At 46.5% G+C, this 11,881-nt stretch overlaps 1 protein-coding gene across 1 annotated transcript; it reads left to right on the top strand.

The window, feature by feature from the left end:
• Window positions 1–3,672: 3,672 nt before the first annotated feature.
• Window positions 3,673–8,137, top strand: LOC119268787 (65-kDa microtubule-associated protein 3-like). Its single transcript, XM_037550490.1, has 13 exons — window positions 3,673–3,894; window positions 4,087–4,168; window positions 4,268–4,474; window positions 5,159–5,407; window positions 5,525–5,734; window positions 5,823–5,978; window positions 6,081–6,240; window positions 6,349–6,500; window positions 6,610–6,697; window positions 6,818–6,891; window positions 6,976–7,050; window positions 7,130–7,364; window positions 7,456–8,137. Exons 2-13 carry the CDS (start codon window positions 4,100–4,102, stop codon window positions 7,848–7,850), a joined length of 2,070 nt encoding a protein of 689 aa, XP_037406387.1. The 5' UTR covers window positions 3,673–3,894; window positions 4,087–4,099; the 3' UTR covers window positions 7,851–8,137.
• Window positions 8,138–11,881: the final 3,744 nt, after the last annotated feature.

Raw genomic sequence — 11,881 nt, 5'->3', positions numbered from 1 at the left:
TATATCTTCACCTTCGGACCATTCCGGAACTCCTCGTGACGTCTGGAATCTCATCCGGGACTCCGAACAACCTTCGATAACCACATACAATTTCCCATAACAACTCTAGTGTCACCGAACCTTAAGTGTGTAGACCCTACGGGTTCGGGAACTATGTAGACATGACCGAGACATCTCTCCAGCCAATGACCAACAACGGGATCTGGATACCCATGTTGGCTCCCACATGTTCCACGATGATCTCATCGGATGAACCACGATGTCGAGGATTCAAACAATCTCGTATACAATTCCCTTAGTCCATCGGTATGTTACTGGCCCGAGATTCGATCGTCGGTATCCCCATACCTCGTTCAATCTCGTTACCGGCAAGTCTCTTTACTCGTTCTGTAACGCATGATCCCGTGGCTAACTCCTTAGTCACATTGAGCTCGTTATGATGATGCATTACCGAGTGGGCCCAGAGATACCTGTCTGTCACACAGAGTGACAAATCCCAGTCTCGATTCGTGCCAACCCAACAGACACTTTCAGAGATACCTGTAGTGCACCTTTATAGCCACCCAGTTACGTTGTGACGTTTGATACACCCAAAACATTCCTACGGTATCCGGGAGTTGCACAATCTCATGGTCGAAGGAAATGATACTTTACATTAGAAAAGCTCTAGCAAACAAACTACACGATCTTGTGCTATGCTTAGGATTGGGTCTTGTCCATCACATCATTCTCCTAATGATGCGATCCCGTTATCAACGACATCCAATGTCCATGGTCAGGAAACCACAACCATCTATTGATCAACGAGCTAGTCAACTAGAGGCTCACTAGGGACATGTTGTGATCTATGTATTCACACATGTATTACAGTTTCCGGTTAATACAATTATAACATGAACAATAGACAATTATCATGAACAAGGAATATAATAATAACTATTTTATTATTGCCTCTAAGGCATATTTCCAACATTTATGTATGAGAAGATGGGCACCTGGAGGGGGTGGCATGCCCTGGTGCCTTGTGGGCACCTGGGTGGCCCCCTCTGGTAGTTATTTTATCCAATATTTATTATATATTTCAAAATAATTCTCCGTAAATTTTTAGCTCATTTGGAGATGTGCATAATAGGTATCTCTCACATAGCTTTTTCAGGTCCAGAATTATAGTTGCCGGTATTCTCCCTCTTTGTGTAACCCTTGCATATTATGAGAGAAAAGGCATTAGAATTACTCCCCAAAGTATTATATTACATATAAACACTATAAATAACAATAGGAAAACATGATGCAAAATGGACGTATCAAGGGCCTTCCGGAGGGTTATCCGAGGGACTATTCGAGGGAGAACATCCTTGCGGTTGTAAATCCTAGCTGCGCGGATCTGCACTAACTCTCCTTCCGCTGTGCTACGAGTCGGTAATGATCAGATCAAACCTTGTATGCTTCTTTATAATGGTCTTGGGCATGTTCTAGTACGAATTATTTTTATTTTCTGTCGTATTACCCTACAAGTATTACTCTGTGTGTCATGTGTAGCTGTTAACTTTGAATCACGTCTAGTGTATGCAACTAAACACCGTGCCTATGCATTAGCCCAGCCATTGCAGGCCACCAAACGCCAGAGTAAAGTTGCTTTCCAAATGCAGCCAACTTATATGCATGCAACAAAACATGGTTTTCAGCATGCATTACCTCAACCAGGCCCATATGAGCCTCATATGCAAAGGAAAAAAAGGCCAATGCAGGTAACCAGACGCATCCTAGAAAACATAAACCGATGTTGGATACTTTTTAATATTTGGTTAGATAAAATTCAAAACTTTGCATAAATGATGACAAATACCCATGAATAATACAAAAATAATATATATGATCAAGATAGATAGCAATCCCATAGAGACAAGTGGTTGATGAGAGATGTGGCCGAAGGAACGTGTGAAATCAGTAGAGTGATAATAAATTGTCTCCCAATCTTTATATACAATTATAAGGCTGGTTATAGTGGGGAGTAAATTACGTTAGGCTAGTCATAGTGGGAGTAACTTAGATAGTAACATAGCGCACTTCGAGAAATTTTTGCTTATGTGGCATGTAGTTAATGAGAAGTGGTAACATAATATGTTACTATAACATAGCGTTTCCCAAGATAAGATGAGTCTACAAGCCATTAAATGAAGCCACATATGACACTACTAGTATGTTACTTTGCACTATGAAGGTGGTAACTTAGACTAGTGTCATATGCATGCCACTAGTATAAGTTACTCCCCACTATGACCAGCCTTAGTGTCATGCATACGACACTAGTCTAAGTTAGTACCTTCATAGTGCAAAGTAATATAGTAGTGGTGTCATAGATGGCTTCATTTATTAGCTTGTAGACTCATCCTTTTTCAGGAACGCTATGTTACAGTAACATATTATGTTACTCTAAACACCTCTCTCCTAATTAATTACATGACACATAAGCAAATTGGTTTTGAAATGCGCTATGTTACCAGGTACCAGCTAAGTTACTCCCGCTATGACCAGCCTAAGGGACACCAATATAATGTGGCTCTTCACCAAGAGAGGGCAGTAGTTGCCAAATTAGCAACCGCCCAACGGTTCCTTAAGGATGGTTTAAATAGTTAACACATGGTAATTAACCCTAACATAAAACTCAATGGCATTTCATATTCTGAATATTGGACAAATACTAGTGAAATGTTCCATTAGCAAAGTCAAGCTCTTATTCTCCATTACGAAAAGATCTAGTTTCCATGGATGGATTTAGCGATGGCGGCACTCATGTGTCGTTTTCTTCTTGGAGACATCATCGTTGAAACACTTTTCTCCATCCGAGTGCTCTCATGCGTAGTGGTCGATGTTGATGGTTGATTCATGCTTGATTTCGCTTCAACAAGTCATTCGGAGTTTGCGTTTTTCTTCTTTGTGTGTGCAAGTTGATGCTGGTTGTGTGCATCCTAATTATGCAGAGGCCGGGTGTTTACTCATAATGATTGTATTTTCTTGATGCGACATCATGAATCAATAAAATCCACTCTTTATAAAAAAAACTCGGCATCATAGGCTACCTTCTCCATTGCAAACTAATTCCGTATATATCAAATTTAAAGAAGTTTAATTTGGTGGAAACCTAGTACTTCAATTAATTTACAATGGAAAAAGTATATATTTTTTCCTTTACCAAATTCGATTCACCATTTCCCTCCAACTTTTTGGCTGCGTTCCACATTTGTGCGTTCTTACCAAATGCTGGCTCGTCATTTTCGGCAGCAAATGAAACAAGCCCGTTGCTGATTTGGTGCATCTTTTTGTAGTAACAAAGCATTAACTCTACGCAAAAAAAGAAAGTGTACTGTGACAAAGCATTAACTCTTGCTTCTCGCAAACTGCTGTCACAAAGAAGCAAAATAGTCAGCTCCGCGGTCCACACGTGGCAACCCAGGAGTGGGCTCCATCCGTCACCGCTCCCGGCGCACGTACCCAATCGGCAGCCGACCTGGCAAGCCCAAACGGCCGGATGAGCCTCCCATCCCGGCCGTCGAATTCAAAACGGAGGGCCCTGGATGCGATCCCTCTCTCCGGAGCCTGCGTAGTAAAGACCTCCGCTAACGTCTCTCTGCGGCTGTCCCCCTCCCTCCGTTGATTCCTTCCGATTCTTTTTTCCATTCCAACCCCCGCACTCCTCTCCACTCTTCTTGTCCCCCTCCCTCTCCCCTGTTTCAAACCATTTCAAATCACTCTCCCTCCCCTGCTCTCCTCTCCTCCTCCTCCTCCGCCCTCTCGCTCGCGTCCCAGGACCCAGCCGCGCGACCCCGACCCCGACCCCCTCGGCGGCCACCACCGCGCGCTCCCACCGCCGGCCTGCCGATACCGCGCCGAGAGGTAAGCCCCGAACCCCCCGGGCCGTTGGAGCCTCGCCCGCGGTTTCCTCGGGCTGGATCTGCCCGCTCGCTCGCTCCCCGTGAGCGAGGCGGAAACCCTAGCTCCACCGGTGATTCCGTCTCCCCGTTCTGCTACGCGCGGCCGTAGGTTCCCTGCCACGGCGTCGGATTTGATCTTTGACCCGCCTTGCAGATTGCTCCTGACGATGGCTGGCGCGGTGAGAGACCAGCAGCAGCAGCTCCACCCGTGCGATTCGCTTCTCCTCGAGCTCAACGTACGTCGCGGCTTCCCGATCCGCGGTGTTTGCTGCGCTGTTTGTTTCTTGTTCGCCCCGCTGCTGTCTCCAGGGACTGAGAGATGTTTCCGGTTTCAGGTGATCTGGGATGAGGTCGGTGAGCCCGACACGGTGCGGGACAAGACGCTGCTGGAGCTCGAGCAGGAATGCCTCGATGTCTACAGGAGGAAGGTCGACCAGGCCAACCGCTGCAGGGCTCAGCTGCGGCAATCCATCGCCGAGGCCGAGGCTGAGCTCGCCGGCATCTGCTCGGCCATAGGCGAGCCGCCGGTTCACGTCAGGCAGGTTTGTTCCTGGCTCCACCTCCACTAGTGTGGTATGCTGTCATATCGAATAGTGCTAATTATTCCTAGCAAACCAAAAGAAAAGAAGGATAATAGTGCTAATTATGGATAAAAATTATGGACAAATTATGGAAGGGAATTTTAGCAGCAATCTGAAAACTGCACTTAGTTTTGTACCCTCTAATAGCTAAGATGAAATAAATCAAATATGATTACTGCTGGAAGGGACAATGTGTCCAACACTCCGTTTGATAGAGGAAGCAATTGACAGTAACAGGCCATCACCAACTAATCTCTTCATTACTTTTTTTTACGAATGTGTTAGTATACCAGGAAATATGTAAATACAACTTCATTTTCCCCTTCACTTTGAGTTGAGTCAATAAGCATACAGTTTCCTACACTTTAACTATTCTACAGCCGTTGTAACTAGAATACTGCTGTTTGGGTTATGTGATCACTACTGAATTCACTGTATATGCATGGCACTCAAAATCTGTTGTATTTGAGACTTGATAATCTACTACATGAATATGTGATGGCGGCTCAATTCGATGTGTTTCGCAAAAAAAAGGTTCAATTCGATGTACATACAACACACTCTTGAACTGCTGTCCAGAATAGCTTCAACTTTCTGTTGGAATTCAGGCTGTGACTGATGTATTTTTGTTCTGTTATTTTGTAGTCAAACCAGAAATTGCATGGTTTAAGGGAGGAGTTGAATGCAATTATCCCATATTTAGAGGAGATGCGGACTAAAAAGGTTGAAAGATGGAGCCAGTTCGTTCATGTCCTCGAGGAGATTAAGAAAATCTCATCCGAAATCAGGCCTTCAGACTTTGTGCCATTTAAAACTCCTGTGGATCAGTCTGATCTGTCGTTAAGAAAGTTTGAGGAGTTAACGAAGGAGCTAGAATCTCTTCAGAAAGAGAAGGTCATCATCACTCCTGCCAATCAAATTCTTTCACCAGTCATACTCTATCCATGTATAGCAGTGCTCTTTTTGTTCAGTGCTCATATAAATCTCACTATGTCTTTGTGTTTCTGACAGAGGGAAAGATTAAAGCAAGTGATGGATCATTTGAACACATTACATTCCTTATGTGAGGTGCTTGGCATTGACTTTAAACAAACAGTGCATGAGGTGCACCCTAGCCTGGACGAAGCTGAAGGATCAAAGAACCTGAGCAACACTACAATCGAGAGACTAGCATTGGCTGTGGATAGACTTCGTGAAATAAAAATTCAGAGGATGCAAAAGGTCAGCATTTTCTGTACTATTTTACAATTTGAAATATGTGTTGCATACCTGAACTCAATCCTTAACTCTGGTGACATGAACCTCTCAGCTTCAAGACTTTGCATCGACAATGCTAGAACTATGGAATCTTATGGATACACCAATTGAAGAGCAGCAGATGTTCCAGAATGTAACGTGCAATATTGCTGCCTCGGAGCATGAAATAACAGAACCCAACACCCTGTCGATCGACTTCCTCAGCTATGTGAGTCACTATTCCTGCAGAGATTCCTCTCATGTTACAGCTGCTATTGCTATCTGTTCCTATCGAGACAGGAAATATTCATAGATTATGCTCATAATGTAGGTGGAAGCTGAGGTTTTAAGGCTTGAGCAACTGAAAGGAAGCAAAATGAAGGACCTCGTTTTGAAAAAGAAATCGGAGCTGGAGGAGCACAGAAGACGTGCGCATCTAATTGGCGAGGAAGGATATTCAGATGAATTTAACATTGAGGCTATTGAGTCGGGTAAATTCATCTGCCGCCTTCTTGATATCTTGTGTTTAGTAAGGTGTGCTCCATGCCTGCAAATCATCAGGCAAACCACCTCATCCACGTTTGCCCTTTACTCTACAGGAGCTATTGATCCTGCATTGGTGCTGGAACAAATTGAGGCTCACATTGCAACAGTGAAAGATGAAGCTTTCAGTCGAAAGGATATTCTTGAGAAGGTTGAAAGATTTCTGAATGCATGTGAGGAGGAAGCCTGGCTGGAAGATTACAACAAAGTATGGATGATGGCCAATTCAATATTCAGTTGCACTTCGCTTGTTTGTTTTTTGGCTAATTGTTGTTTCCTTTTATTTGCTACTAATGATTTTTATCTGGAATATTTAGGATGACAATCGTTACAATGCTGGGAAGGGGGCACATCTGACGCTCAAGAGGGCTGAGAAAGCTCGCATTTTGGTTAACAAGATTCCGGGTATTCTTGCCGAATGAGATCTGTTATAACTCCTTGTCCAGTTATATATATTCAGATGATGTACTCCTTATTGTTTCTGTTATCACTTCATCTGATTTACATTTTATTCACCTTGGGCAGGAATGGTAGATGTTTTGACCACAAAAATCATTGCTTGGGAGAATGAAAGAGGAAAAGAGTTCACATATGATGGCGTATGTCTATTTACTGATACTTCATTTTTAAACGGTGTTTGTTTTTCCTTCTTCCTTGAGGTTTATCCATGAACTATTTTGCAGGTACGCCTTCTCTCAATGCTGGATGAATACATGATTGTTCGCCAGGAGAAAGAACAAGAGAAGAAGAGACAAAGGGTACTGTGCAGTTGCATTGCTATCTGAATTCCTTACGGCATCTGTTTTGCATTTTCGTCAATAGTTTGAATAACTGCAGGATCAGAAGAAGCTCCACGATCAGCTCAAAGCCGAGCAGGAAGCTCTCTACGGTTCAAAGCCAAGTCCATCCAAGCCTCAAAGCATAAAGAAGGCGCCTAGACACTCGATGGGTGGTGTAAACCGCAGGGTGTCCATGGGTGGAGCCACGATGCAAGCACCCAAAACAGACATACTGCATTCCAAGAATGTTCGTGCTGCCAAGAGAACTGAAGACATTGCCCATTTGTCCCCTGGTAAGCATCCATCCCCTATCAGGAGGTTTCATGTACTGCAGGTCTCAGTTTCTTCTCATCATAAACCTCTGATGCATGTGAACAATTTCAGCCAGCAGAGGCTTGGACATTGGCGATCTTCCCATCAAGAAGCTATCTTTCAATGCCACTGCCTTGCGTGAAACCGAGACACCTCGCAAGCCATTTGCGCAGATCATGCCGCCGCCAAGCAGTGTCCCCTCCACTCCTGCGCGCTCTGTCACCAATGACACCGAGGATGAGAACCGGACCCCCAACCCCAAGACATTTGGAGCAGCACTGAATCTCAAGACCCCGATGACCGTGGCGGCTCCGATGCAGCTGGCAATGACGCCCGCTGTGGCTAGCAAGGTCACGGCTGCTCCTGTCTCCCTTGTCTACGAGAAGCCAGAGCCAACATTGCCGGAGGCGATCGAGTATTCCTTCGAAGAAAGGCGGCTGGCCGTCTATTTGTCAAGAGAAGTTTAAGCTCTCTTTGCGTAGGCGAAAGTTGGAAACCTGACGGCTGTTACTTGTGAGAGACTGGCTGCTGCCTAGTATGTTGGTCGACGACAGTCGTCCAGTGCTGTTCTGATTGTTCCCCTCTGCCACATTTGATTGTTTCCATACTCAGCAAAGGAAGCTTGCGCTTCAGCAGCTTCCGTTCAGTACTGCCATTGGTTAGATATAATTAATGTGTATAGGTTTCTTTCTCGGCACTGAATCATCTTGAATCTGTTTGATTAATATAGATCGGTATTGTGTTTTAATCCTCATGCGATGATGTGTTTCTTACTGTCCACTGAATCATCTTGAATCTGATCGGCACTGTTTTTAATCCTCGTTGTCATGGGTGGCACCGAACTTCGTATCAAGGATCAGAATCTTGGAGGTTATGGTGGTGGAGATGTGCTCATATGTAATGGCCCAGCGCATAGTTCAGTCAGGATGCTCATATGTCGATGTTCAATGCCATCATAGACGCAGAACAGATTTCCCACCACGAGAACGAGAACATCGGCAGATGGCTGCGTAGAAAATGCTCCACAAACCTGGTGCTGCTAGCACAGTTAACAACCACATATTAGTAGTAGCTGTTTTTCCTCGACGGCAGCCACGCACCAAAGTCGTACCCACTTACTTAAAACTGAGTGCGCAGGCCACGGACCAGGCCTGCGACCGAGGCCAAGCATTCGCACTCCAGACTCTCTGGCCAACCATTCGCACTCCCAACTCTCTCGCCAACCATCGCGCAGCACGGTGGCTACGCGATGGCGACGGCGATGCCCACTGATAGACAGCGGCCCTCCAACTCAAGGCGTACGTAGCAACAGCAGCGCGGCACCGGCGGATGGCGAGTACTTCTTCCGTTTCAAAATAAATGACTCTACTTTATACTAAAATTAGTATAAAATTAAATCATTTATTTTGAAACGGAAGGAGTACAGCAGGGACGCCGAGTATGGAGCGGCCAGCGTCGCGTGACGCGGACACGCCTCCGGCCCATAATTAGCCCCCGCAACCAACCACCGGGAGCCAGCGTCCCGCGGGGCTTGGCCATTCCGGACACACGCACCGGCGCCGTGCACGCTCCCGCCCACGCCGAGGGCGCCCGTCCCGGCCGTCAAGTCCACACGGCGCGCCACCCGCGCAACAACGCACGCACACAGGCACAGGGGTAAAATTGACAAATTTGACCTAGGGATAAAATCAAATCACAAAATGAATTGTTCGTAAAACTATTTCACGCGGCTGACTTTTTTTGTAACGCCCGACACGAAGGCGCCACACTACACTGTGCAACGCCTCACAGATAGGCGCTACACGTCTGGCCAGTGTCGTACCCCTGTGATCCGAAAATTACTAAGTCAGTGTGCAGCGCCTGATAGCTAGGCGCCACACTATACAGTGTGGCGCCTAACCTCTAGGCGTTGCACTAGTGGTTGCTTCATTTTGTAGTGCAACCACTAGTGCAGCGCCTGAGAGCTAAGCGCCACACTATATAGTGCAGCGCCTAGCTCTTAGGCTCTGCACAATGACTTAGCAATTTTTAGGCAGTCTGAGGTGCAATGCTGGCCAAGTGTGTAGCGCCTATCTGTGAGGCGTTGCACAGTGTAGTGTGGCGCCTTCGTGTCGGGCGTCACACAAAAAGGTCAGCCGCGTGAAATAGTTTCACGGGTAGTTTATTCTGTGATTTGATTTCGTTCATAGATCAAATTTATCAAATTTGCAGGCGCTGCATCTGCATGTGCCCGGCCACGGGGTCATGCGCTAGCTCTCCGCAAGTTGCAGCAGCAGCCGCCGGGATCGCGATCCCTTCCCGGCAGCTTCGTCCGTGACATCAATTCTCGCGCATCGATTCGCCTCTGCAAGTTGCAGAAGACACTGGTATTCTGTAGGTACGTAGGAGCACACATGTTACTGCTGCCAGCATATGATTTGGGTCATGTGATTTTTGATTCGGGGGGAGTCGGTCAAGCGAGCCACACCTGGCCACGGAGTCGCAGTCAAGCTGCTGCGCGGTCGAGGTCCCCCCCGGTCGGTTTCTGTAGCCCTTGAACGACCTCGTAGTAGCCTAGCTAGCTGGTTTCACACCCACTGTCACTGTCCGTGCCTTCTGTCAGCTCAAACATTTTGTTTCTCTCTTCTTTCCGTTTGCGTGTTCCCTGTACTGACGATCTGCAGGCCCGGCCCGGGTTCGTCTGCCAGTGCAAATGTGCAATAGAGCAATGAGGATACTGACCTGCCGCGTGCAGCGTACTGCTTACTTAAAGCTAACTGACTGACTTGGCCGTAGAAGCCACTCTTGGCCTCGGGCCTTCATCCAGGGAGGAGGGGTCTGGAGAGTGCTTCTGGAGATCGCCAGAAAGTTCATTACAGCTTGGTCCTTGAGAAACAAAAGAATTTCAAGAGAGTATTTTGTGTGCGAAACGGAATTCTTTCAAAGGAGTGAGATAGTACTCGTCGGTGGTGAGGTTCAGGTTTCACATCAACACCGCCAAACATGAAGAAGCATGCCACTTCGTCGGTGGTAACATAGGGGGACAGGGGTGCCAGGAGATGCCGTACCTCTTGGCGGCCATTCTTGGACCCCAAGGACCTCCCCGACTTCACGCACCGCTTGCATCGCCTGTCATTATGGTCGGAGAACCATTTGGGCGGTCAGTGTCGTTGCCGGCATGCACTATAGATAGATGCAGGATCGACCCAACATCCTCTTGTAGAAAGAGAGCCACTCATCCTGAGTGATTAACTTGTACTCCCTCCCTAACTTAATATAAGACTTTCTTGACACTGTCATGGATCCTAAAACCCCTAAGAACGTCTTGTAAAAAGTCAGAGAGGGAGTAGCTAGCATGTCAAATCCATCGAGAGACGCGCCAATCAAACATAGTGTAGGCACAATCATACCACCAGGTGTAAATTCTGAAACTTAATACATCAGGCCAGAACGTAAGTTCCAGATGAAACTTGATCGTATCTGCCAACGACTAATAGTCTGTTGAAACTTGATCGAGTACACTTTTTTAACTGTAGTTTGATATAAAATATAAAAAATATTATGAAAGAATGTTTTCTGAGAAGTCCAATGATACATCGAAAGTCAACACTATATGAAGTTAAATCAAATATTGCAACGTCCGTTGACTTTAAGTATAATACTCGATCGATCATGGACTATCCGCTTGCATATCTCTCTGTTGGACCGTATGTGCTCTCGCAAATCACCGAGATAGCCACATTTAGGGTTTCTTGTATATTTGCGCGGGGCAATTATCATGTCGATGATTTGTCTTCCTTTTTTTTCATCTGTCGAAAAGGCATTTGATACCTTTTTTTATGCCAACTGCAATATACATGCCTTCTCCAATAGGCACGTAGGTAGGCAGCTTGCAAGATTCAAGCCAGTGTTCCAGAAATCCAGCCAAAAGTCGAGACACTTACAATCAAACTGTGGAGACGCTGCCGGTCGATGGACCAGACCGTGCCTTGTGGCTTGTCTTTCCAACCAAAAGTCGTGACCACCCTGTCGATCTCAAAGTGGACACGAATAGAAGAAGTCCGATCACCGATCAGTCGATCACACCGCCAGGCGCCTGATCATCTTGTACAGCAGGCGCAGCCACGCGGGATGTACTAGGTTTCTTTCTAACTGATCAGCGAGTGGATTTTCGAGAGTTGGTCGTAACATGTCACTCGTCAGCAAGTGGATTTTTGCTAGCTGGTCGTGATCGTAATATGTAACTGATCAACAAGTGGATTTCACGCGGGATAACGTGGGCGATTATCCAGGATTATCACTGATCAACAAGTGGATTTTACAGGAGTAGGTTTCTTTCTCGTCCGTCGCCGGCGAGGCGAGGGAGGGTGGGAGCCCAACCGAAGCCGAGCCAACGAACTCCCGTGGCCCGTGGTCGGTCGGCCCCACGCGCAAATCCTCTTGGACGACGACGCCAACCCACCTGGCCACCACCACCCCACTCCTCACTCAGCTCACCTTTCGTCTCTTCCTCCGGCTC

This window comes from Triticum dicoccoides, chromosome 3A (genome assembly GCF_002162155.2).
Source record: "Triticum dicoccoides isolate Atlit2015 ecotype Zavitan chromosome 3A, WEW_v2.0, whole genome shotgun sequence".
Lineage (NCBI taxonomy): Eukaryota > Viridiplantae > Streptophyta > Magnoliopsida > Poales > Poaceae > Triticum > Triticum dicoccoides.
Note: the sequence above shows the minus strand (reverse complement) of the source record. Positions and strands in the feature narration are given on the sequence as shown.